The sequence below is a fragment of the Pecten maximus genome, chromosome 2 (genome assembly GCF_902652985.1).
Source record: "Pecten maximus chromosome 2, xPecMax1.1, whole genome shotgun sequence".
Lineage (NCBI taxonomy): Eukaryota > Metazoa > Mollusca > Bivalvia > Pectinida > Pectinidae > Pecten > Pecten maximus.
The window spans coordinates 29,078,511-29,106,426 of NC_047016.1; the positions used below are offsets into that span (position 1 = coordinate 29,078,511).

At 33.7% G+C, this 27,916-nt stretch overlaps 1 protein-coding gene across 1 annotated transcript in view; it reads right to left on the reverse strand.

Moving 5' to 3' along the window:
* Window positions 1-5,054: 5,054 nt before the first annotated feature.
* Window positions 5,055-27,916, reverse strand: part of LOC117321753 (homeobox protein HOX3-like) — a 44,831-nt gene continuing 21,969 nt past the window's right edge. The window contains exons 2-3 of the mRNA XM_033876269.1: window positions 14,406-15,087; window positions 5,055-10,788 (exon numbers count right to left, since the gene is read on the reverse strand). Coding sequence (XP_033732160.1) covers window positions 9,899-10,788; window positions 14,406-15,027 — 1,512 coding nt within the window. The 5' untranslated portion in view covers window positions 15,028-15,087 and the 3' untranslated portion in view covers window positions 5,055-9,898. The remainder of the gene's footprint in view (window positions 10,789-14,405; window positions 15,088-27,916) is intronic.

The window sequence follows — 27,916 nt, forward strand, 5'->3', positions numbered from 1 at the left end:
CTGATTAAGCCGAGGAGAGTATGTATATAGCTTTATCAGGGACCCTCGGAGGTTTACATAGATAACAAACCTTACCATGTGTTAATTGGGAAACAATAGATTGAAAGGGATATTTGAAAGCTGATAAGATAGGTGTCGATAGTAGAACAATGTATTGTTTCATTAGCACCGTTTATCCGGTTTTTCTCATGAATTAAGAAGCGTAACTTTGTATTTCGAATTAAATCCATGCCTACTTTTACCAATACCTGGGTAGTATCTTTAAGTTTCCGTGAATCTGTATCGATTCCAATACATGAATATACTTTATATATATATCAAACGAAAATATGTCGAATATACTATAAGAAATACGTCCCTGATGAGACACAAATGATAACGATTTCTCATCTAAACAACACGGATACAATGCAAAGCTATTGTTACCTTTTTCATCATAGTAAATGTATATGATACAATCATTTTTTTTACAAATAGTACTGGTCAAGTTAAGATTGGAAAAAAATGTGTATATGATATTTCCGCTACATAAAACAACAACAACAACAACAACAGCAAAAAGGTCGATAATCAATTTAACCCGACACATCCTACATGTATCACGATAAAGGTTTTGGACGAGCAACTTTAACACGGCGGATTAATACGATTATCTACCGGAAGTGCCGGCTTTTTGCTAATTTTAAAATAGGCTGGAACTGTCGCCAGAAAAAAAAGAAAAATATTAGTTCGAGTCTTCGCATAACAAAAGTGCGTTGTGAAATTGAATCCCAGGATTATCAGCAGAATACCGATATCTGATACAACACGTAACTTTTCAAGTTTTCCAAATCTTGTTTAGATGTTAGATATTTTTGTCAAAATATGCAGACTATATCTTAAACACCGAACAATATGTATATTCGCGGATATTCTATCCCCGATTCGATTCAAGTATATTCTGTTTATCAAAGTATAAGGGCTTTTTTGTTGTTAAAAAGCACAAATGATCACTAGTGGATAAGGCATTCGTCAATTAAAAGATAATGCTTATATTTCAATAACATGTATTCATAACCATGCTTCATGAGCCGCAAGTTAATCCCAATGCTTATCAAGCCGGTCAAACTTAATCCCGAAATATTTATAAATGAGATTAGGAAATGCACTTTATTCCTTCATTTGTTATTCTGATATCTTGTGTATGTATAACATTCACCAGACCGCCTATACAGTATATTCCAAATATATACCAACACTTAAAGTCTTGTTGCAATGTTGGCAGATTTGCACATTCGAAGTATTGACAATATAAGTGAAAAAAAAGAGATATTTGTCAGGACAGACGAACAAGCTCGAAATTAGAATTGATTTATTATATCAAAATCACACCGGAAAGATGATACACATCGTTATGATTATGGACCATCTGCTTAAAAAATCTTTTCTTTCTCAGCGAATCGTTTTTAAAGTAAAATGGGGATATTTGGATCTATATTCATGCAGAGAGTCCGTAAACCGTTAGCGGTAAATAACACTTTAAATAGCCACTTGGATGTCACATTCATACTAAACACCGCTATCAAATGTCTTTTTATTGCAGAGACAGCGTACATAACTTCACAAATAAGCTAGCAATCGTTCATTATATCGATCTATGCCTTAAAAAATAGGGAACGATACTGGTTAAGTAAATATGACTGGGCCGGTTTTGCTTCACTATATTCTACAGGATGCTACGTTGTATAACGGTAGATTTTATCAGAATAATAAGTCAGTCTTCAAAATCTCCTCAAAGAGGCAAACAAAACTTTAAGACATTAAAGAAATGAAACACCGCATTGCTCTCCGTCCTCTCAAGATGGACACCCATCATGTACTTTATGTAATAAACATAACCTCCGTGGTAGTAATATACATCAATACAACTCTTTTCAAGATGAACATTAAACATTCAGATGCTTTTCTCCCTATTATTTTTATGGTTTCATTTTATGTTAATATTTCAAAACACTGATAATCAAAACAATGTATTGTTTGAAACATTATTCATGTATTTTATGTGTTAACACACGAATAAATCGGAACTGTCGTTCCTTAAAACAGCTGGGTTATTGATAAAGTGTACGCCAATGCCATACAGCGAATGATATTACGAACATTATTCTTGCTTCCACGTAGGTATGATCTGTTGACAAATCGCAACATGAGAGATTTTCAGGAAAAAAGTGTTTGATTATTGGTATTATGACCCAATGTAAGTATCTTCGAGTACAATAAACACTTAAAACGTGAATTGTTGCAGATAGTTGACATGCAATGCAATGCCTTTGGCAGATGCGGAAGTGGGTGTCACACGCGGTGCAGCATTCAGGAACACCCGGATGTACTTCAAGGCTCTTCAAGAGTCATTTACATGTCTCATTTTTCGTTCGTCGTCTGTATTTACTTCAGGATAAGGTTTGTCATCTGTATGGGGTGAAGCGGCTCATTTTGTTTTTGTTATTTGTATACCTGACATTGTTTTTTCGTCATGAAATATCTTTAAATAAAACCCAACAAAACATATGTATAAAGCTGATTGATAGATATCACACAAAATAAAGAGTAATTTTTTATCCTTTCTATGATAATAAATTACCAAAGAATGCAAACCCCTACATTCACCTCATTTTGAAAATGAGACGAAACCTGGAATTGACCTACATTTGTATGGTTAGAGTCGTCGATGAGGCGGACCCTCCCGGAAAACCTTATCTCAATCTCGATGTACTTTGTCAAGGGTCTCCATGTAAACATCTATTCCTGCTGGTATTTTGTCCTAGTTTTGAGTTAGATTTACGGCTTCGTAATCATGTCGGGATTCTCTGCTGTTTCAATAAAACAGTTCTATAAAAATAGAAACGAGACAGAAATAGAAGTTTGGGTATTTTATTATAGGAATGTTTCGGTTACAGAGAATAGTATCGTGACCTAAACTGGATGTACTTGATCCAGCTACTTAATCGGTGTCATTAGCCCCACAATACGCTATACGTTGTTTATACATATTGTGATGATTTTTGGGTGTTCTGACATACAGAACGGCCAATACTAGGAATGATACCGCTATGTTTTCACGAGATACATGAACAGATACACAATCATTAAAGTGCATGTGTCTGTAAAGATACAAGACACTTTTCACGGCACTAAGGAATACTCAATTCACGTAATCAGTGATGACGCAATCTACGGTCTTATCAATGGAAACATCTCCCTGGTTGCAGTAAGACACGATTTCAACTTCACTGAGCGCTTATGTACAAGATCTTATCCACGTAACGTTAATGCATGTAATGTGATCTTATTAAGCATTGAAATGACTCCATGTAAAGAAATACTACCTTACAATATAAATACGGCTACCTTGTGTCCATCGTCAGTATAATATACCATAGGCGGATGAGTGGACTGATAAGTAAGTATATATACAGACGTTTTACTCGTATAGCACAACTCCTAATGCAACATTTTGATACAATAACTTATTTCATCAGATGATAAAATTACCACTTATATACATGATAGAATTATACACATGTATCATACTTTATTTTATAGGTATTCTTTTTAATTTCCATAATTTTAAGAAAATATTGAAGTATTTTGGGTAATTCGGAAATATACTGCTTAATTAAAATACTCTTACTATGTAAAACGTCTGGAATTGTTCAGTCTATGTCAGTGTGTATCTCTAATTCCAGAAGTAAATAACATTATAAGCAATGTTCAAATAGTGTATTATAGGATTTGATTAGTTTTGTTGCTTAGACAAACAAGTTATTTTTGTTAAATATTTTATCCCAATAGAAGAACTATAACTAGCATTGGATTACGAACTGGATGGATAAAACTCCTATCATACGTCGGAATGCTTGATAATGATTGCAGCATGTATTTTGTCGATTATTACTATCTAATTTAAGTCTGGTGTGTTGATGGTGATTGGGATGTATGCTATACCAGGTAAGTTTATTGCTACGAACAGAACGGAAAAACCTATAATAATCAGTAAATATACCAAAGTTTAAGACACTAAAGATATTTTCAATAAGTGTTATTTCAATTTTCTTCTGGTTTCAACTATTTGTTTTCGATGATATGCATATGTTTACAACCAAGCAATGTTTATTAATACTGTTTTTAAACTTTGAGAATGTATCAGAAATTATCGGTAATGTATGATTAAAATGAATCTATTAAACACCTCAATTTATGACCTTTTGGTTGTTGATTGTTTCACATTTTGCCAATAGGGAAACATTATTTATTGAAGTGAAAATTTTAGAAATTGTTTTTATAAGGATTTGACCAGGATTGATAATACGGTTGTCGCGGCGATAAGGCAGAATAATATTATCCTTCAAAAACTTCTGCCTTAAAGTTACATCGGGCTCCTTTTAGATTTATTTTGTTTCCCTCGTTTTGTTAATTTCGGTCAAGTTAAACGTACATGTTCTGTTATTATTTACCTTGCCCTTGTGTGGGGTTTCTGTCCATCAAAATATGCACTGTAAAGACATTTCATTCAGGAAAAATTAGTTAAAAAGGGTTGTGGATAATTTATCCTACTTTGTTTTGCATAAAGAATGAACAACTTCCTTGATTCAGCAATATATGTTATAACAGTGAAACTTATCATTACAACTAGTTTGACAAGCTTCATCTGTAACAAATACGGGATGATTTAGTACTCATTTCAAGAGTTTCCATGCAAATCTATATCTTATTTGCATTTCCCCCCTTTTTTGTCGATTTTGACTTAGAATTACGGTTCCATTCGAATGTCGGTATTATACATTTGTTGAGATGTATCGTAAATAACAGTTAATGAAAGTTGTACTGATCCGCTACAAAGTAGCATATATCGGTACCTCGTTAAACTGTCATTCACCAATGTTCATATTGACATTATAGAGCATGGATTTCTAGGTACAATTTGTATGTTTTGTATTACTCTCTATAATGGCAGCCAACGGACGGTATATCAAATGTAGTACATTTACTATCTAAAAATGCATTCAACTAAATCATATTTGAAAAATGTATTTATTTCTCATTTGAAGGTCATTGTACATCATTATAACATTGAGCAATAAACACTAAAACAGTTCACAACATTATTTAAATACTTACATACAAATATTTGATAACTAAAAACATGCGCCTAGGCTAGCGATAGCCACCTCTATCGATTTGATATTTCTAAATATACCTGGCATTTAAACATGAAATGTCATACAGAACAGAATCAGCGCGTGACAGCTGTATGTTTTCTATGAACAAGATCTATATGGTCTAAACAAACAACGTTAAACTTTTCAGGTTTCTATATATTTCTCTTTGAGGAGTAACTTCTGGATATTAACCATTTATTATTTTACTGATTTATTTATTTGCCAAATGATTATTATCGTACGCTATTGATATTGGCGGGGGTCGATTTAATCAGGGTGTGGTTAACTTGTTTAAATTATCTGAAATAGTTGACAATAAATTTGATACATTTATACACTGTTAACCACTATTGAATAGATTAATCAATGACAATTCATTTGTCTAAGATTAATCAATGGCAGTTCAATTGTCTTTGTGAAAAAGTGTGTTATTGCCTTGGTACAACAAAACACTGACTATGTACAAATCATTTAGGTCGATATTATTACATTGTTAATACTTAACTTATGTTTTCTGGTTTTGGCTGTTCGTATTACATAACACCGACTGATAAATAAAGATATTATCTTAGTTCCCACTCAACAAGCTACATAAAATACAATCAATATCAGAAAAATAAAAATACAGATTTACAAATATTTTCTGCATAATTAAAGAAATGAAACAATATACAAGTATTCTCGTAAAACAGGGTATATTAGGCAAAAGAACAATTCATGCATTGATGCATTCATATGTAATAACAGTAACTATAAGACAACATTGTCATATTTTACCCTTTTGACGTCATAAATATCTGATAAAAATGAATGAATATTTAGGTATTGTCTATAGATACACATTCAATCAATGATTTTGATATATTAAACACTTATTAACCTAGACTTTCGGTAGGCGACACTATTATCAATAATAATAATTACGTCTGATGTATATACTGTGAATGGCAAATGCTAATTATTTTACTAAAGATAAACTGTATATTTTTCTTTTTTTATCCGGAATATTTTGCGTTTATATTATGTAACGTTTTTTACTGACTGTGATACACGTTGGATGTAAATATTCACATAATGATATATGAATAATCTTGTTTTTCAATACACATATTCATTACTGCAATATGAATTTTGACAGATATGTAAATTATTACATTCATTGATGTAGCAAAATTTCATACTATTTATCGCATAAAGAATATTTCCCTTTATGCGATATCTTTCATTATCTGCGAATAGACGATGTATTATGTTAAACAAAGACAATTGAGGAAGTAGTTTTCCTGGCCTTTGTATATAAAAACACAAATACTAAGACGTATTTTAATAGGTAAACTCTTACTGTGTTTTTCTGATGTGCTGACGTTATGGTTGATTTTTATTTCTAGTGTATGTAATAAAACTGTATATAAATAGCACATGATAATATGTTTCGTGTATACTTATTACGTTATATCAACGGAATATATAATTTTGATATATAACATATAGCAGTTTGACATTCTTTTTTGCACTAAAAAAGTTTTTTTATACTTTGTTTCTCGGTGAGTAAATGGGACAATAGGAAATTAAACAAAATCTAATAGAATAACATTGATATTCGTTATCATATAGCTTAAACTAAAAGAATTGTAATTAGTATATTACGTTACACCATCTTTATGAGTAATCATGTATCGAAATTCTCGTACAACAAATAGTATCTGCTAACCCAATGTTAGTATTGTTTACAACACTTCCTAGAGACTATCTACAGCTGACGTGTTTAGATGCCCAGGAGATTCACTACCACGGGAAAAGCACACGATACGGCCATAAATATTAACAGCCAATGACAGATGTCGAGATTGGAGATCAATTGAAACATATTGAGGTCTGGACAGACGGCGGTCATCCTGATGTTAATGACCACTAGTGAATATCATAATACCCATGTCTTTATGTCCAGCACGTGGACATGAATGCGCTCCATTTAACTGACCGTTCCTCATCACACCACGTGAATCTTAAGGTCAGATTTCAATGATAAAACTCTTCACAGTTGTACAATTCCTGATTTAAAATTTTATCAATAAATGTGTACCGCATTGATTACTAGCAAATTGACTTTTCATTTGACATAAACATGCCTGAAGCACCATTTGTAAATATATAGATTATCTGACACGGTCCAGTGAAACTAATCAACCAGATACGATCGTAGATGTCTACAAGGCTAAACTAAATTTCTAATATATTCAAATAAATATTTAAGTTTTATCGAAATAATTAAAGCGGTTCCTGATCTAATAAAGTCTTATGCTTATTACCAAAGGTAATTGTTATCAAGGATAATACATATTTAACGGTAACGTAATTCATCCTTTAAATACATACATACATGTACATATCTTTACATATTTTTGTAGGCCTAGTCAATTCTTATGCTCATCACGATTCAAGGCTTGATCGCAGGATGCCACAAACATTTAGCAAACTCTTTTCTGCCGTTGAGTTCAAATCAAATAAAAATATCCAATTAAATATGTTTAGGAAGAGCAACTGGTCATTGACCTAGGGGAAGGCTCAGTTTGTATGTAATATTTAATACGAATGTACAAAATTTCTTTAAATTATCGAAACGAATTTTATATAGAGCCACAATGACTTAAAATAACTTCAAAAAGGTATAACAGTATGCTAATAGAAATAATAATATAAAAAATAGAAGAAAAAATGGAAAATAAAAATAAATAAACAGAAGTATAAATGACGTTTTTCATCATTTGTGATATACTTGGGTTAAGTGCAATCTGATCATATGATTCAAAGTAAGTGTACGTGTATCGATAGAGACCAAAAATACGTCAACCATTACCTGTCAATAACTCAAATAATAGTTTTCTCATTACGTGTAGAAAGGAAATGGGCACCAAAACGTCTGACGAGAAAAACGTATTCTTAAAAAGGGGGAAACAATACTTATTTTAGAAATTAATCCATAAAGTATGAAAAAAAATTAACAACGAGAAAAATTGACGAAATTCCACATACGATACTGACCTTACGAGGATATAATATGCAAAAGAATCAGGAAAAGTGATTTGAATAGGCCACAAACAATTGGAGATAAATTGATAAAGGTTCAGAATAAACCTGTTTGTGCTGGGAGGAGGATTAAGTAAGGAACTTGATCCAATCGCATTCCCTGTTATCATGAGGCAGGCAAATAATTACAATCAATATCACAAATCGCCCGAAGGATACACTATCGAGAAAAATGTCATTGGCAATTCCCATTGGTCGAAATGCTTCACTTCAAACCAACTTGCGTTGATCTTTTGTGGTATGTGGATAGGCGAAGATGTAGTAATTGAATCTGTGGGAACGTCAGTTAGAGATCGTGAGTCGTGCCAAACAAACCATAGGCAATTATCTATAGAGAGTCGGTTTGTGTTATAGTTATTTTCTATTTTCCCTATGGAAAAGTTTAAAATTAGAGCAATGCTATGACAACAGGCTATGCGTTTCCTATACGAAAAGTATTTATGTGGACGTCTTTCTACCACTTTGTGATTTCTGAGAGAAGTCTGAAGGTCAAAAATATCTCTTTAAGCATGTACTATCTTTAATTAGTAGTATTAATATTTATTCCAATTAACTTCTTCTTATAGAAAAAAAAGTATCTTGAAATATACTTGAAATAACCTACCTTTGTCTTTTTTCTATATCTGGGATTGTAATATTACACAACGCCCCTCATCTTGTGTCTAATGCTCAATTCTTATTAATCCAGTTCCCAGATCTGCCGCCAAAACAAGACGGATGCAGATGGTGAGAGTAAAGGCCGTTTCGTACAGGAAGCGATAAACCTTTCAATGTCTTCTCCCAACCCCATACCACATGATAAGCTAGTAGGTGTCGTAATTGGTCTATTTCCGATTTGATGCTTTTATTACTTATTTACATATGTAACTTTTAATTACTTAATTGTGGTTAAGAAACCGATACATTTAATTACATAATTGCGGTACCTACGATTAGTGTCGGGCTATTCCCGACGGAATATCTTCAACCTGCCATGTATTCATTCTATAGAAGGATCCTGTCATGGGATTGTCAGTATTACTACTAGTTTATACGATCGGCGTTTAATTGGCAGGGTTAGTTGAGTGCATTAACACACCATGGCATGTAACAATTAAATCATTAGTTTGATAGTTAAGCAAAGTAATCGTCACCGCATAGCAGGTACGCGAACAAGTAAAATAATTTCATGTTTTCCTGTACATAATTAAGATATCTTTCTACAAATAAATCTTTTAAAACATATTCTGTTTGTGATTTTTGTGCATGTTAAGGCTTTAAAAAGAAAACATAGAATGGTAAATAAAGAGTAAATTGAAACGAAATCACGCTTATTAACCAGATTAATGATTTGTTAACAGTAAAAAGTTTGTATCATTGAGCACTGTAAGAAAATAGTTAATGAAATGCATTTACACTGCTCGGATTTGCATACATTAATATGACTATTATGTTTCGCCTGCTATCAATAACAAAGCATTAAAAATGTATCTAAATGGAATTTCAGCTATGCATCAATCTGACATTGAACCTATACCCCTTGGTAAAATGCATGCTATTTAGATACAATCTATACCGTACTTTTTACTCAATACTTATTTAATTCCTACAAAAATACCATAATGATATTCCAATTAAAGGTGAGTCAGTTTTGGCACATAGTCATAGCCCTGAGAGTAACAGTTATTTACGCTACTGACCGCACAAGGCATGGTGGACGGGTATATAGAGTTAACTCCCATGTTGACCCCGGGATCAGTGTCCTCCATGGGGTTTACATCCGGGTACATATTATTCATATAGTGACCGGAGTGATAACCTTGACCGGGTTGGCTCACGTGTAGGTACTGTTGATGTGACGTCATATGTTGTTGATGTTGATGATGCTGAGGAGGTTGTTGCTGTTGATGAGGTTGGCCCATATTTTGCATGTTCATATTTGGGCCATTTTGGTGATGGGGATTAGGGGACATTGATGGTTTCATTAAAGGAGAGTTGGGACTCTGCTTCTGTTGGTACTGCTGATAAGGATTCATGACATTTTCACCTGGATAAGAATTAACTCCGATATTAGTCTGATTTGAGTGGGGATGAGGTTGAGGACTGGGCAGCTGCGGAGAGTGCTGTTGGGCCATCCCTTGGTGAATAGATAGTCCCATCCCAGGCTGGATTCCGTGCCCGTTCACATTGCCGTGACTTAGACCATCCGGACTAAGTTTACCGCCACAGTCACTTCCTAAACCATCCGGTCCTCCCGACAAAGATCCTTGACTATCACTGTCCGTTCCGGAAAGATTACCCCCGTCCAGCCGTCCGCATTTATCAGAAGATTTATGTCTTTGTTCCTTTTTAAATTTCATTCTCCTGTTTTGAAACCAGATCTTGATTTGTCGCTCTGTGAGATTCAGGAGGGCTGCCATTTCTATCCGTCGTGGTCGACATAAATATCTGTTGAAGTGAAATTCCTTTTCCAGTTCCACCAGCTGGGCGCTTGTGTAGGCGGTCCGGGCTCTTTTGGTTGGTTCTGAAATGAAATCGTGTTTCAAGTTATTTTCAAAGAAGAATTTTTTGTACCAATAACTGTTATATATATAAGATGACTACCTACAGTTTTGCTAAATCAAAACAACTTCCATTGATGTATTTTCCATAGTCCTTTGAAATAATGTAATATTACTTTGCCTTGGTTTTATATACGGAAGTTATTTATGTTTGTAAAGCAAACAAAAAGGAAAGGAAAGAATATTCTAGATCGGTGAATAGTCTACTTATAATTCCCTTAATTTTTCAAGCATGCATATTTATCCTAACCACAGAAGTTTGTTTGAGCTTAATTTTATATTCTATGAGGGAAATCAAATTACTCCAAGTGATAGGATATAAATTCTGTACGCTGATATAGAAATATTTATTATTTTGAATTATCGTTTTTTTTACATACCACCTAAGACCTAAACCTAAGAGGACCGTCGGCATCCATAAGGTCAAGGAAGTTATCGATGATAGACGAATGCTATTTGGTTTTGTTATGGTACTGTTTCTGACGTGATTTTTCACATATCTTGTTTATCTTGAGAAATCAGCAGACTGCCTCGAACATTTAGCCATTCGCTTAATTCGTATAATGATTAATTATTGATATCACTATTATTGCTTTTAATGGACAACATATTTTCTTACATTTCATCAGACCCGTTTTGATCTTTCCAATTTTTCTTCTGAAAATTCTCCAAGATAGAAGCGCAGAGCAATTGTATTTTATGTTTATTTTTTAGTATTTATTTAACCTTACGCAGATTTCTGCTTTCATAACAATGATTGATAGATAAATATATATTGATTAATTACCATTTCAGTGTTCTTATTTATGTTGATGTAAATCAATTGTTTTTGTTTTTCCTGATTGTCAATATAATCATATATGTGCAATTTGAATCTTTACAATTTACACGAGTAATTGGTGTATTTTATTGAAATATATATCCTCATAAATTGGCGTATTGTATGCGCATTCAAGCGGAACGATATATTGACCACAGTAATTTCTGTTTTATGGATATCGAATGATGTTACTATAATTGATATATTAAATGGGAAGATTAAAAACACCTTGTTCATCTGAAAGTTATCTATTTTGCTAACTTGGTACAAATTGTTTTGATCCATTATTATATTGACAAACAGGAAAAACGAAAAACAAGTCCAAGGACAAGATAATAGATATGGACGCTAGTTCTACTTTAATACAACTATTGAAGATAGATGAAGATATTCTATAACACAATTTGGGCATTAATATCAAATTATGTGCAAACTAGGTGTATTCATGATGTCGCCTAAAAACATCAAACCAGATTTCATAATTTTAAATCATCCAAAGTAGGGCAAACAGCTAAATAAACCATTAAATATCAATCAAATAATAGATGCATTAAACTCATTTATCATTAAAATATAAAAACGTAATGTTTAGATTTTTTTCTACAATGTAAGCCATTTTTGACGTTGCTATTTATATCCTGATATAAACAATCTCTGAAATGTATATGATAATATCAGCATTATTTAATGAATCATCTAAAATCATGAGTTGGATATAGATGAAAAATTGAAGATAACAGCTAAAAATGGTATTCTATATTTTCAAAATGTATTGACGTAAATAATAGATATATACTTGGAGAAAAATAGCAAATAATGAACTTTGTAGGTATGTATCGTTAACACAAGCGCAAAAATTACAGAAAACATAGAAAATATAAATATAATAATCAAGCAAATATTCATGGAAATAAAAATGTTAATGTAGTTATTGTCGGAAAGTAAAACGAAAAAAAAAAACAAAAACAAAAACAAAACAAACAAAACCTGCGGTTATTGTGTATTTTTACACCAAAATGATTATACTTTAGTTGGAATGAAACAATCTTATTTGAATATCAATGTAGAGAGGTACACAAGTTGTATGCATATTCATCAATGAATGTATAATTTATACTTCTCGTATTGTCTACTCAACAATTCTCGTATGACATTAAATTGGCATTTTATTTCCGTCAACCATGCGTGACCTATTTGTAAAATAATTATGAATTCAAGCGTATGATAGTTTTAATGCTTAACTGTTTTTACACATTCAATCAATATTGATTGATCAATTTGCGAACATGCATGTCATTTGTATTATGTTTCCGCATTAACTTTGATATCACCTATTTTTGGTTAATGTACATAGCTCATAATATACTATTGAAATGCTCGTAATTACTTCTATCGACCTAACATGAAATAAAATATGATATCAATCAAATGATCGAGAAATAAAAAAGGTATATTTACGTAACCGAAAACACAAACACAACGAATTAATGAATATAAGTTTGTGTATGTTATGTACAATACACATATCCGTTACTTAATCAATTTCCATGTGATATGTTTTTGTATGAAAGAGGCAATCTATTATTTGCAATTTCGGTTATGTCATCGTCATTTAGATGTCTTGCTTTCGAGACAATACTAGTTGCTACAATACATATGGGGAACGTATGTTTTATATCGATATTCTGTTATTTTATCAAATTGCGTTGCAATCATACCTCTGACATATTGGCAGTAAATTATATATATATAGAAAATATCTTAATATGTATCGTAGTTACATTCTATTAACGTATTCTATCACTCAATATAATATACATGCATATACTTAAACAATACAATATACATCTTGAATTATTGTAAAATAGAACAATGATAAAGTATATTGGAATACATTGTATCGATTAATTAATGATATATTTCTTTCAAAAGTGTTATGGTATTAGATAAAATATTTCAGTATTAAGTAGGTAGATCTGAACTGTATTGAAGAATGTAAAACTACCGTGTCAGTGTACGATTCTCATCCCAACAGAAGCGTCTATATATCACAGTTTTAATCCATCACTCCCCCGTACACCGTAAATCTCGTGTCGGACAGGTTTAAACTGTACACTTCATTGCCGTGTTAATAGTTCTAGTTTATTGCCAGAAAACGTCGGATGGGTCATCTATCAACATCGCGAATCCTGGTCAGAGATCTCGTACACCTCTGCTTCATTTAGTACCGTTACGAGCTCCTCGTGGATAACAGGGAATGTTTTACATGGCGGACTTGTTTATGCTTTAATTCGAAATTGTTCTAAAGGGTGTGTTTAACTTAGAAAAATGAAACACGCATCGATACTGTTCTGCTTTTGAACCGGTTATTCCATTTTATAGAAACAAGTCTGATTATTGTATTATCATTGATGTGAAGTATTAATATGTCGAATGCATATCATTTCAAGTATCCTAAAGACAACTTTGCAAAAATATCAAATATTTCTAATAATTTAACAAATATGTATATTTACTGACATAAACCGATGACAAAATATTTCTTCTGTTTTTTGATGGCATCCATAATTAAAAGTTTTAGTTACACCTGCATTATAATTAATATGTTTTGTGTGTGTGCAATTGGGTTAATTAACAGTAAGGTTTACATATCAAACACCAACCATGCATAGATAATGAGACGTTACACATATGATTTTGGACTAAAGTAGGACAGCTGTCATCATGGATTATTTCAAACAAATTCAATAATGAACTCACCTGATAATTGTGACTGTGATTGTGCTTGCGACTGTTGTTGTTGTTGCTGTTGCTGCTGCTGAGGTGGAGTTGTTTGAGATTGTTGCACAGATTGTGTTGCTGGTGGTTGTTGTTGCTGTTGTTGTTGTTGCTGTTGATTCTGTTGTTGTGGTTGATTCTGTTGATTCTGCTGCTGTTGACGTTTTGAATTTTGCCTAGAATCCTTCATCCATGGATAAATCTCACCTTGTTTTCCAGGAATCACTGATCCGGTGTTTGTTCCCCCGGGGGGACAGGGCAGAGTCTGTATGCTGTGTCCGTTAGGGTACGGCTCGTTACCAGGGTAATGTGCCTGGGTAGGAATATATTCAGATCCATGTGAAGGATTATGGGAACTCTGAAGAGAACACGGATAGAAGTCTCCACCAGGTGGAGAGGGGCTAGGATGCCCGTACGGTGCGTCAAAGGATGGGTATCCATTTTCAACAGGGAAATATGCCTGGTATGGCGGCGCGTGGTTATAGTAGGCTGCTGTTTTGTGCATGTCTCTGTCTCTGCTAGTTAATTCATTCTCCAATCCATACGACATATTATGAGGGTTCAAATCATCGCCGGAACAGCAGACGACCTGTCGATGGGTCATGTGACTAATTATGCACCAATCACCTGTCAGCTTCTATACTCGGAAGAATGGAAGTTCAACCTGAAAAGAGAGAAACCAAATACAACTGAAGAATACAATCCACTGCCGATTATTCTGAATTAAGCCGTGATGAAAAATGCATTAATTTTGTATCGTGGTAATAAATTTCACATAAATAACCTCGGACCTGACAAATATTTTGGTCGTATACAATAGCCTTTATAACACCTCCCCTCGCAGTCTGTCTGACTTGCGTAAGGACACTTTGGAAAATTTACTGTTGCTTTCATCAAACTTTTGCATTGGTGTTCCAATTCAATGGATTCGGAGATCAAAACTTCACCGACCTATTCACAGTCCGCCAAACTTGTGTAAGGGGATTTAGTTTCATAAAGTCGGAAAATCAAATCGTAATTTGCAACGTATTTTGAGGTTATCGTTAATTATTTCATCCGCCCTAACTGATAATCTGTACCCAAACACCACCGGACTAGGCGCGGAATAATACCCCTGACACTTAATTAAATCCCGAGCAAGGTATTGTTAGTTTGATACATAATTAACTGATTCATTTATAATTTTTTGTGTTTTTGTTTAATACGTATTTTATGTACAAATACTTATATACAAATTTCATATTAGATTAATATTAATGCATAACAAAGTAATATACTTAAAAAAATTATCAGATTTAAGAATTCTATTTATTTGCGAGATTACCGTAACTAAATAATTTATATAAATCATCTATTTTTATATTAATGATTATGGATGATTCGATTCTGTCAGACGAGGCAATATGCGTAGGTAATAATGAAAGTCCGCTGTTGTGTAATATTGCTTTTACACTGTATGCAAAAACATATTCGGATTGCTACAGTAGGATTTTAAAAATTCGGTTTCGCATACGTAAGTGAACTGGTTCTGTTAACAGAGACAGTGAAGAAAATAAAGTTTATTTTAGAATAATAATTACAGTGAAAACAAAATTGAATTACAATTGTAGATAGGTAAAGTTAGAGAAAAAAGCTTACATAACGTCTGCTAAAATGTAACAGTATGCTGTGGTATCTGGCACATTGTTATACATATCATTGAGCCTTTTGGATATATTCCTTTATGAGAAATCTCTGCATGATTACATGTAACATCCACACGTGTTCTGACTAAAACTGAAGACAGGAATAGGCAAACCATATCATTATAGGTGATATGATATCTTTGTTATTTCGTCTCAATTAAACCTTTCAAGAAAGGTGTATATGTTTATATCAGCATGTCTTTTTGCATGCATGGTGTTTATGAAGTTCTATACTGATGTGCACCCCAGTTATCTCGTTCTGTGCAACGTGGAGCGGCTCAATCAGCACTTCTCTAAAGAAATTCGATAACTTTTGCAATCAAGCATTACAAGCTATCTAAGTTAATTGAAATTGGAACAATTGAATTAAAACCAAAGACAGTGCTGGTTCTAGGTATCAGACGAGTGACTGGACCAAAAGTCGGGCCAGTTGTAGTCGTTTCCGTAGCCTCTAGATGACATGAAACTGTCTTTAGGTTGTAAATGTCAGGATTTATCACACATCAGCCATGACAGCTTCTGTCTAGATTGATACATGATAAATTGAACGATAGATTATTACGCGGGCTGTAACGGTAAATAGTAATCCGCGCAGAAAAATAATTCCACTTTAACTCCTTCAAAGGCGAGTAGCCGCGCACAGAACATAGTCATGATCAAAGCTGTAGATTATGAATTCAAATCGTGCGAACTGTAACACCGTATATGACATTTCTACAAAACGCCCGTCATTCTATCATATAAATATATCCATCAAGTGTATAACAAGACCATCTCCTAGCTGGTGGGAAATAACTAATCGAATTATTCGCTTGTATTGCTCTTCTTACATAGAAGAACCATCATGTGGACAAAAATTATAGTGAGCGGTTGACATTATATATAGACGCTTTTTGATCGCCCTGGAGGCGCGATAGAACGTGTAAGCCTGTTATAAAGAAGGATAAAATCGTTAAAATAAGAATTAATGAAAATGTTTCTCGGTAGGCGGACCGCAGGCTGCCTAAAATGAATTTTTTAATGTTCAAAATTATGCCCAATTTACTTTTGAGAAAATTGGATTTTTGCAACATGGTTGAGTTATGTTGATTTGTTCGTTTGAACTACTTTGATGTATCAGTTTTTGGTTTACTGAAAGCATGTTTCATTTCCGTTTAGTCGAAACATTTTCCACAAAATTGAAATTTCAATGAAACTTGCTCCTTTTGAAAACAAGTTGTTTTGTGAATGCGTCTCCAGTCAGCGTCAAGATTGACTCGGCTTTATAAACATATATACGTTTTAGATGTCACTTGAGCAAGAGAAAAACATATTTCGCATGGTTGTTTCATCAAACAAATTCCTGTTCTTAAATTGCCATGTCATGTCTAAGATGTCAAAAGTGTGTATGAATGTGTTGTTTCAAGCAAGGAGATGGGCATCTGAATTAAAGATTTTTGTAATTAATACCCATCAAACTGACGTAGTGAAATCGTAGCGGTAACGACTGTAACTACTCATATCACATCATGAGGTAACCGGAACGGATGTCAGCGAAACTAACGGCTAAATATAGAACAGGATGTGACCCACAGAACACGTCCAGAAATGAAAACAAAAATATTCTATAGCTACACGCTTTATGTTGTTAGTACAATAGGGTACGCGTTGTTAGTACAATAGTGTACGTGTTGTTAGTACAATATTGTATGTGTTGTTAGAACAATAGTGTACGTGTTGTTAGTACAATAGTGTACGTGTTGTTAGTTCAATAGTGTACGTGTTGTTAGTTCAATAGTGTACGTGTTGTTAGTACAATAGTGTACGTGTTGTTAGTACAATAGCGTACGTGTTGTTAGTACAATAGTGTACGTGTTGTTAGTACAATAGTGTACGTGCTGTTGGTACAATAGTGTATGTGTTAGTACAATAGTGTACGTGTTGTTAGTACAATAGTGTACCTGTTGTTAGTACAATAGTGACGTGTTGTTAGTACAATAGTCACGTGTTGTAAGTACAATAGGGTACGTGTTGTTAGTACAATAGTGTACGTGTTGTTAGTACAATAGTGTACGTGTTGTTGGTACAATATTGTACGTGTTGTTAGTACAATAAGTGTGACGTGCTGTTGGTTACAATAGTGTCCGGTGTTAGTTACAATAGTGTACGTGTTGTGAGTTTTACAATAGGGTACGTGTTGTTAGTCACAATAGTGACAGTGTGTTTAGTACAATAGTGTACTGCTGTAGGTACAATAGCTGTATGTTGTTATTACAATAGTGTACGTGATTGTTAGTACCAATAGTGTACGTGTTGTTAGTACAATAGGTACCGTGTTGTTAGTACAATAGTGCATCATGTTGTTACGATAACAATAGTGTACGTGTTGTTAGTACAATAGTGTACGTGTTGTTAGTACAATAGTGTACGTGTTGTTGGTACAATAGTGTACGTGTTGTTAGTACAATAGTGTACGTGCTGTTGGTACAATAGTGTACGTGCTGTTGGTACAATAGTGTATGTGTTAGTACAATAGTGTACGTGTTGTTAGTACAATAGGGTACGTGTTGTTAGTACAATAGTGACGTGTTGTTAGTACAATAGTGTATGTGTTAGTACAATAGTGTACGTGTTGTTAGTACAATAGTGTATGTGTTAGTACAATAGTGTACGTGGTGTTAGTACAATAGGGTACGCGTTGTTAGTACAATAGGGTACGCGTTGTTAGTACAATAGTGTACGTGTTGTTAGTACAATAGTGTACGTGCTGTTGGTACAATAGTGTACATGTTGTTAGTACAATAGTGTATGTGTTGTTAGTACAATAATGAACGAGTCGTTAGTACACAAGGGTAAGTGTTTTGAAAGTGTTTATCAACAGGAATCTGATCTGGCATCGATGACATTAACAGTATTGCAGTTTGTTTGCAACAAAGTAATGTATTTAATTAAGGATTAACATCAATTATTTTTTTCTGTTATACAGTCATAACAGAAAAAACTGGAGTGTACTCTAAATAAACCGCGAAGCGGTTTATGAAGAGAGTACACTCCAATTTTTTTATGTTATGACTGTATAACATAAAAAATAATTAATGTTAATTCTTATAATTTAATTTCGTCTTATACACACCAAGATATTTCACTTTCTTTGGCGAACTCTTTTCTGTGATAAATTATTACGCAACGTCATCAGCCAATCAAAAATGACGTTACATTTCGCAACGTCAAAAATTTTGTTATGGAGGTATAACAAAATTATTTCAGCCAATGAAAATGCGGGTTTCATACAAAATTAAATTATAGCATGATGAACACACACACACAAACCTCCATCCAGATTTGATTCCCCGCACCACATGTGGCAACAGTCACAGAAAAAATGCACGTGATATGTAATGAACCTGTCCTTTGCTGGCCCTTGAAATCGACAAATCATTGCCTAAACCTTTTAAGTTTAATTCTGATAGCAACTTTAAAATTAGGATGATGAATTAACAATAGATAAAGAGCCAAAACGACCTGGAGAAGAAATTATATGTATTATTCACTATGATATATTTCCCGTGCCACTGCCGTTCATGTACATATGATAATGGCTCTATGATTACAAAGAATCATTTTATTCCCACACTTCACAGAATGGTGAATAGTTGTACGATATGATGTTACTGTAATCCCTTGGGCTGTTATAGATCGAACATGCAAATATGTACCTTAATCAGGAAAGGGAAACAAACATTCCAAGTAATTCACATAGTTATTTGAACAAACCAATATATCAATAGAAAAAAAGATCAATTGACTAGTTTCATCATGTGGAGTTTAATTCACAGTTATCAAATTGGACATAAATCTGTACAATCCTTGGGGCTTTTTCATCAGGCCCATTTATTCCATTATCTGCCTCTGTGACGATAGAAAGTAACACAGGTTGTCAAGTTTTGTAGAGACAGGAAATTGTTCTGCCTTTTTTGTAATTAGAGCACAGAAACTGTACCCTGTTTAAGCACGGTCCATTTGGCTAAAGCAAATTGTTTGCATATATTTAGATGGTATTTCATATGCTAATATCATACATGTTCACCTGAATGAAATCGAACAGTAAAAGGCTCTTGTGTGTATTATATACATTTGAAAACAAAGGTTAAGTCATACACATGACATCAGTTATTGCTACTGTAGGACTTAGGATTAACTTGTTGCCAAATCATCGACTACGTTAAGCATGAAGACAACCGAGTTAGAATTACAAACTAATCGTTTAGCAATTGGCATAATAATGTATAGGATTTACATTCTTATAACTTTATCTCAAATTAAGCGTGTGCTTGCATACATAATATTTCTACTGTTAAAATAGCAGGATTGGTCAGGACCGTTATACTGCCGTGAATGCAATTCGTTGCATGAAAGTTAATTACTGACTGTAGTCGACAGAACAAACATGTTTCATAGGAATGACCACTATATGGCTAAGGTCATCATCTTGTGTCCAATAGTTAATATTATAAGAAATAAATAAAGAAATAAGAAAATAAATATTCTTTAAAAAAGTTATCATTTGAGATCCCCACAAATGACTATCTATGTAAATGAATTAACCCAATATAAAAACGCATTGAGTTAAGATCGTGTCTACTCGTGTGGACCTAAGTCTGCCATTTTTAGGAAGCGCCATTACATGGACCTTTTTGCTAGCCAACAATACTAGCTCTATATTTTACTTTCTACCCTAGAATGTAAGCTTACCCCAAGGATAATTGAGTGACCCATGGCCATCCTCTGCTGGATCTGCATCACCGATTATCTGTGACGTTACAATCCTTCGGTGACAGAGGATAGACAGGTCCCCATGATGAATGGGGATTTCATTACTAGAAATGCAAACAATAACTGTTCAGCTACTGCAGATCAAAATTCTTCAAAACAGATGCTGATATCCTTGTTTGTCTTTGCTCGTGATAATTACTTTCAGCAATCATTTACAGGATATTCTTTTCACTGAACAATTAGCAAATCATCTGTTCTGGATCCCACTTCCTGCTATAGCAAAAAACCTACTTTTATCATGTTACAGTTACAATGTCAGAAGGTCCAAAATAAATAGATATGCTTAATAAACATAATGTAGTTACACCAAAATGATATAACCATTGCAATAATTGTGCAAAGCAATTTACGTTAACCAAACCCTTAGTCGTAACAAATACATTTCTATCTAACAAACTATAACGTAATCTGTTTTCCAAAATTATAAAGCTTAACAAATGGATAAGGTAAAACGTCATCCTAGTTCGTATATTTATATGTCTTATTTGAGGGCATGTTCAACATACAATAGATTATTTAAAGGACACGATATCTTGAACCTATCCTAGGCAGTGCCAGTGTAACCTGTAAGCAGTATTGCATCTGCCCGTGTCTTTAATTGACAGCGCGGGAACCTGGCTTAGTTTTCTCGTGTGTAATAGTATACGCCACAAATGACATATTTCGGTTTAAAAAGAGTATACAGTGCGGCAGGGGGCCCCTTTGATACTGTTGAAATTGATGTGGGATAGCCGGTAACTCTTCATAAACCATGGCCACCACCACCACACAGATGAAAGTACGTCAGATTCCCGGCAACACTTCAATCATATCCAGGTCCCATTCCCCCCAATGCTTATAAAGGCAAATGTTTACACGATTAGACGGCCAGTCCAACGGGATGTGCGACTGATACAAAGGATCTTTGCGTTACAAAACAGATGTAGGATGATAGCATGGTGTTATCACAGAAAAGCAAGAAGGCTAATGAAAAAGACAGCCTCTCAATGTCTAGATGTAACGCATGGCTATTATCTAAGGTACTACAAACAATAGATCGACTGCGGTATATCTGTTTTCCGTATACTATCATAACATATGATTTTTTTTTTTAGAAATAGATTACATAGTCAAAATGTCAAAAAAGAAAAATGCCAAAACGATCAAACTGCGTTCATATTCTCGATATTTTCATGGAATGGGTATGTGTGTAAGTCACAGATTGTCATGTGCGTTCATTGTTAAAACTATATATCAGAAATAATATGAAAGTATATACTTATATATTATTTCCCGTGTAATCATTGAAACTAATGCTATAGTGGGATGGATTTTCTGTTTACAATCACTTGAAATGTGAAGGCAAGTCTGCTTATATGATAGCACAATCCATAAAAGTAACTTGTAATGGAAAATAAACCATTTTATTTACACAAGATACACTTACTGATGTCACATTCAACCTTCATATCCGACAATGATATTCAACTCTAAACATAATAACCCACAAATGATAATACTAGGTAAATAACACTCAACAGTTCAAGAACAACTTCCGGTTTCAGTTTTCATGAAAAAACACAATTGTTGATTAGTTTCCTATTTTCCCATTAGAATGCTGAACTCAACCGTAAGGTCAAAAAAATCCCCATTTTAACCAATTTGTGTTTCCATTCAAGTGTTGCTACTAGGCTGCATGTGTACGGTCTCACCAATCCGCAGTGCTGATTCGTCCTGACAGCTTGGAAACGATACTTGCAATGATTTTATGAAGCTTGACACGTCCAAAAGGTACCAACAGTTAATCAGCAAGGATCACCGTGGCAGTACGAGATGTGTTCGTGAACATTACCATGCAATCAACATCGACAGATATATGGGTTTCCTATTCTCAGAATATTTCAAGAATCATACAAATTGTTTTTCATTTGATTTATATCCATATACACAATATTCAACTGTTTCCGTTATAGGAATTAAAAATCTAGTTTGTATAATCAGTTGCAGGATTTGGTCTAAAATCCATAAAGGAACAATGACCTTGTCTGAAAATAATTTTGATAACTATATACCTTCCTATTTTAAACATGTTTATTCAGAGAATACTCTATAAGGAATACTAAGCATTGTCGAGATGGTTTACTGTGATAAAAGTAAAAAAGCAGTATAAATCACATTAAAAGCTATTACTGAAGGCATGTCTACATATCTATCAGTCCAATATCAAATTAACTTGAGATAACACGTAGCCAAACATTTGATTAGTTACACGCACGGTACATGTATCATATTCCGCGTATTTTGCGTGACGGTTAAAATCCAACTGTAACGTAATAACTGCGAAAACAATATGACGTCACATATTTTTTCAAGATTTGACGATTTGAAACTGTATTTAATGTGACTAACGCTCCAATTGACAGAAATCCTTGTCATCCGGTGACGTATTATTGATAAGTAATAATTTCGTGAATCATAAACAGAAATGCGAAACAAGTTTACCAAATATAAGCACTTTAACAAAACACTGGTACTTTTATTTTTGTAATATGCTGTTTAACTGTTAATATTCGCAGGGAATTTAATTTCACCGGATTCCCGGTCATTATATAAAACGCTTAAATGATATCAAGGGAATATTTATATATAAACATATAGGCAAAAATGTCATGGAAAAAAGATAGGATATTCCGGAGGGTTGAACGCCACTTTTATAATCTCTGACTCTAAATCTAGGTCAAATCGTATTAATATGCCACAATAAGAGAAATGAAATAGTGAGACAACACATTATCAGATTTGTTAACATCAGTGTTCATATTACCACACAAGGTAAATAGGATCGTAACGGTTTAACACACACATTGGTCTTCATTCATTTTACAATACATAAAGCGAAGAATATGATTGAAATTTTATGTAAGAGTGTTTTCTATTCAACATTGATGTATATGATCATTTTCATATTATGGTTCCAATGAAACCCACGTTATACATGGAAGATCATTAAACTATAAATCATATATGAGTTTAGCGTAACATTGAATGGTGCTCGGGTTGCACAGTGGTAACACATTTGCCTGTGCAGTTCCCTCCCACATTAAGGCCCTTTCACGCGCTTCTATCCCAGTCAAAAAAAGTGATTAATATTAGTTGACATAACTTGTTTCACAGTTATTGTAAACTAATAAAGCCTATTTTTTAAATTGAACGTTCTCTGCTTAGAAATTCTGCCTGCTATAGCTAATATTTTTTTTTATAAATCCTAAAATATATATATATATATATATATATTGTCAAATATTCAGGATCTTACGGAAGAAAATCTGCGACAAAAATAGATGTCTGCAATTAGACAAAGACATCGGACATCAAATCTATCAAATAGATATATTAACAGACAGCCACGTGGGTTTTCTCTCGGTTCTGCAGTTCCCTCCCACATTAAGGCCCTTTCACGCGCTTCTATCCCAGTCAAAAAAAGTGATTAATATTAGTTGACATAACTTGTTTCACAGTTATTGTAAACTAATAAAGCCTATTTTTTAAATTGAACGTTCTCTGCTTAGAAATTCTGCCTGCTATAGCTAATATATTTTTTTATAAATCCTAAAATATATATATATATATATATATATATATTGTCAAATATTCAGGATCTTACGGAAGAAAATCTGCGACAAAAATAGATGTCTGCAATTAGACAAAGACATCGGACATCAAATCTATCAAATATATATATTAACAGACAGCCTTACCCTGAGAAGCCAATCCCCTGCGACATGGAGACTTAATAAGGAAAATGAGGTTGGCATGCTACTAGATAGAAAAGGAATATTAAGGACAGGGAAAGTCATGCCCTCACGTTTGCTAGCACGTTTGAAAGTACGCTGTCATTGTTCCATTATGTTAAGCATACTTCGTAAGTCCTTTTTATATTTTTCAGCAAAATCAGGCATGACCTATATTTCCACCGACTGGAAAACATAAAAAGTCGTTAATCTTTTTAAAATCCAGGAAAAGAAGTCGACGTCATGTTTGAAGTATCATAATACACCTACATACATGTACCTAAAAAGGGTCAATTTAGTACTTTCAGTATTTTGAAATTTTAGTATTCCCACGGATATATGCTAGGCATTTTTAAAGTGATCAGCATATATATATATATATATATATAATGACATTTCGAATTTTCAGAAGTCTGTTAATTGTCCAATCACAAAACAGATCTCACCATTGTATTCATCATGTCATACCACACCAATAGACCAAATTTCTACAAATCAGAATCCTCCAGTGGGCAGCCATTTTGTGGACCATGTTTCATTGTGTATGGTTCATCTTAGAGAGTTTCCCAAAGTTATTAATTTCGTTTATTTTCATTTTGATGCTTAAAATAGAACAAAATCTACTGATCCTGTTTAAATGTTTTAGCCAATCAGAGGCTACGACGGCCATCTTAGATAGTTTTCGGGAAAACAGAAAGTTGTTTGCACATCTAGAGGCCGTCATTAATTATCCCTCAAAGTTTGTTGAAGATCAGATATATTGTTTGAGAAAAGAAGAAGAAAGAATAAAAAGAATCGGAGTAAAAATAAAAGGTCTCAAAACTTCGTTTTGGCGACTGAAATGAAAAGAGAGAAAATAGTGTCCATCTCACATAAAAGAATGTAGGTATGTTGAAAAAAAGCCAAAATCAAATAGTTCCCCGTTTGTTATATTATGACGCCGTCGATGAAGTTATGACGTCATGGTGCTCTTTATTAGTACTATGTTGCCATTAGAGACATCAGAATGGAAGGTGAGGTCTGACTCGAAGCGGGAACGAATAAATATTGATAGTGTGAACTATAGAGTGTATACACATAAAAAAACCTTAAAACCTAAAATCAATCTCAGAGAACAGTTAATAATTTCCGACCAAATTCTTAATACTGAAATCACGTGCGCCGAATTTCGTAGCAAGATATAATTGCAAATGCATTTCGTGATAAAAATGATAAAGTACGCAGATATAAATAATTCATTATAAATAAGGATATTCCCAATCCGATATATCAACTTATTAGTTTGATCCAGGTATTGGTCCGCCAATGATTCATCAATAAAGGTATAATGTAAATTACTTGTAAGTGGTTTGTAACGGCATATAATTATATATATGTAGTACACTATTTCAGAGTTGAGATCAAATCTGTCTGTTGCAAAGATTTAGCCCCGAGGGGGATTTTAGATGAAATTTATATGATGTGTTTCTTCAGATTAGCGGTACACGTCAGCGAACACCTTGACAGTCGGAAGCCACGGCGCGAATTACAAGGCCTAGTATCTCGTATGTATAAGATGCGTCCGGCGATAAGATAGGTACATTCCTGTACATTCTACACTCTACCGCTAAATATATGGCCGGTGATGACACCTCTTACAAATATGTCATAACATGCGTCCACGCCATATTGGCAAGCTCTGCTGGATGCCATATCTCGTTGTCATCTCGCTACCTCTCACGTGACCTTGGCACATTTGGTACCTCTCCAGGTAAAATACAAACGAATTCGATAGTAGCCTTGTGTATTGGGTGCAATAAGTGTTTCCCGTGTCATTTCTGATTTGACAGATTAAATATATTTCTAATGTGTTTTTGAACTGTGTTTGCAGACTTGATAATTCAAAGAGACGTATACCTGAATGGTTTCCATTCCAAAGGAAGGGTATGCTTTAGATATTTCAACAGTTACCAGCATTACCTAACTGCATCACCTAGGAAAGCTTATGTCGACTGTTTCTATTTTTCGTATGAACTTTAACCAACGATGAAAGTTCCATCGCAAAAAACATCAGGATATCATATCTATTTCATTCGAATGTGAAGAAGCGATAAATGGCTTCTATAGCTATGATAGAGACCAAGACTTGTGTTTAGGTAATGTTAATATTTGCATAGATAATACCACCCTTATTTGACTAATATCTGTTATTTTCTAACGATAAATCATACAACAAACACACAGGCATCTGTCCGACGTATAGCACGAATGGTTGACACCGATAACGTATTTAACTCACCCATAGAAACAAAGAGTTCGTAGTAGAATAAATAAATTAGATTATGACCACGGATTCCGAAAACCAGGTTGGGACAGAAAAACGACATTATTAGCATGTGAGTTGTCTTGACACGGGAGGACTGGAAACCTAACGAAATATAGGATGTCCCGACCGGTCGGCTAAGTGGATGGAACAGAAGAGATGTCACACGCGTGGAAAACCCAATCTCCGCTACCATAGCAGATTGGTGACAGTTTATTGTCTTACAAATTTGGGGTTTCATCTTTAATGAAGATGAATCGTTGTATGATGATCAGAGACACAGAACAATATGAAAGCAGACTTTGCCATCCTAATCAGTTTCATTTTTATAATTTGCGAAAAGCCAAAAAGCTGCCTGCTGAAAAGCAAACGCGATAAAGGGAAAAGACGTGTGATTGGGTTTTTTGCAGGAAGTGAAAAGTTTGACAGAAACCCCCTTGTGCCAAATTACTTTAAATCGAAATGGGAATGTGCATTGAAAGATTCAGATAATAAAATTAAATTTAAAATCGCTACTTTAACTTGTCAGTAGGTCTCAAAGTAAATGGTTTTAATGTAACAACATTCCACACACATACTAATCCGATACAATATCATTATGAGTGCACTTTCCCGTGACTTTAAAAGAAGCGAATGTCTTCGCATATCGGTAATAAAGCTACTCCGTTAAAAAGCATTGCGCTAACAAAGAAATGATGAACCTAGACAAACTAATTGAACCTGATTATTGTGATTGATAATAAACTAACTTAAATATATCATGTTTGTAAATCTCGAACTCAGTTTAATAACTCAGATAAAAATCGTACTGGCGGAATTAATACCAAACTGATTTCAGTTTATTTCAAATGTTTTTATCGAAATAAATTGCACACAAAAACCGAGATATCGTCAGCTGTATACGGTTCGCAAGTAATTTACTCG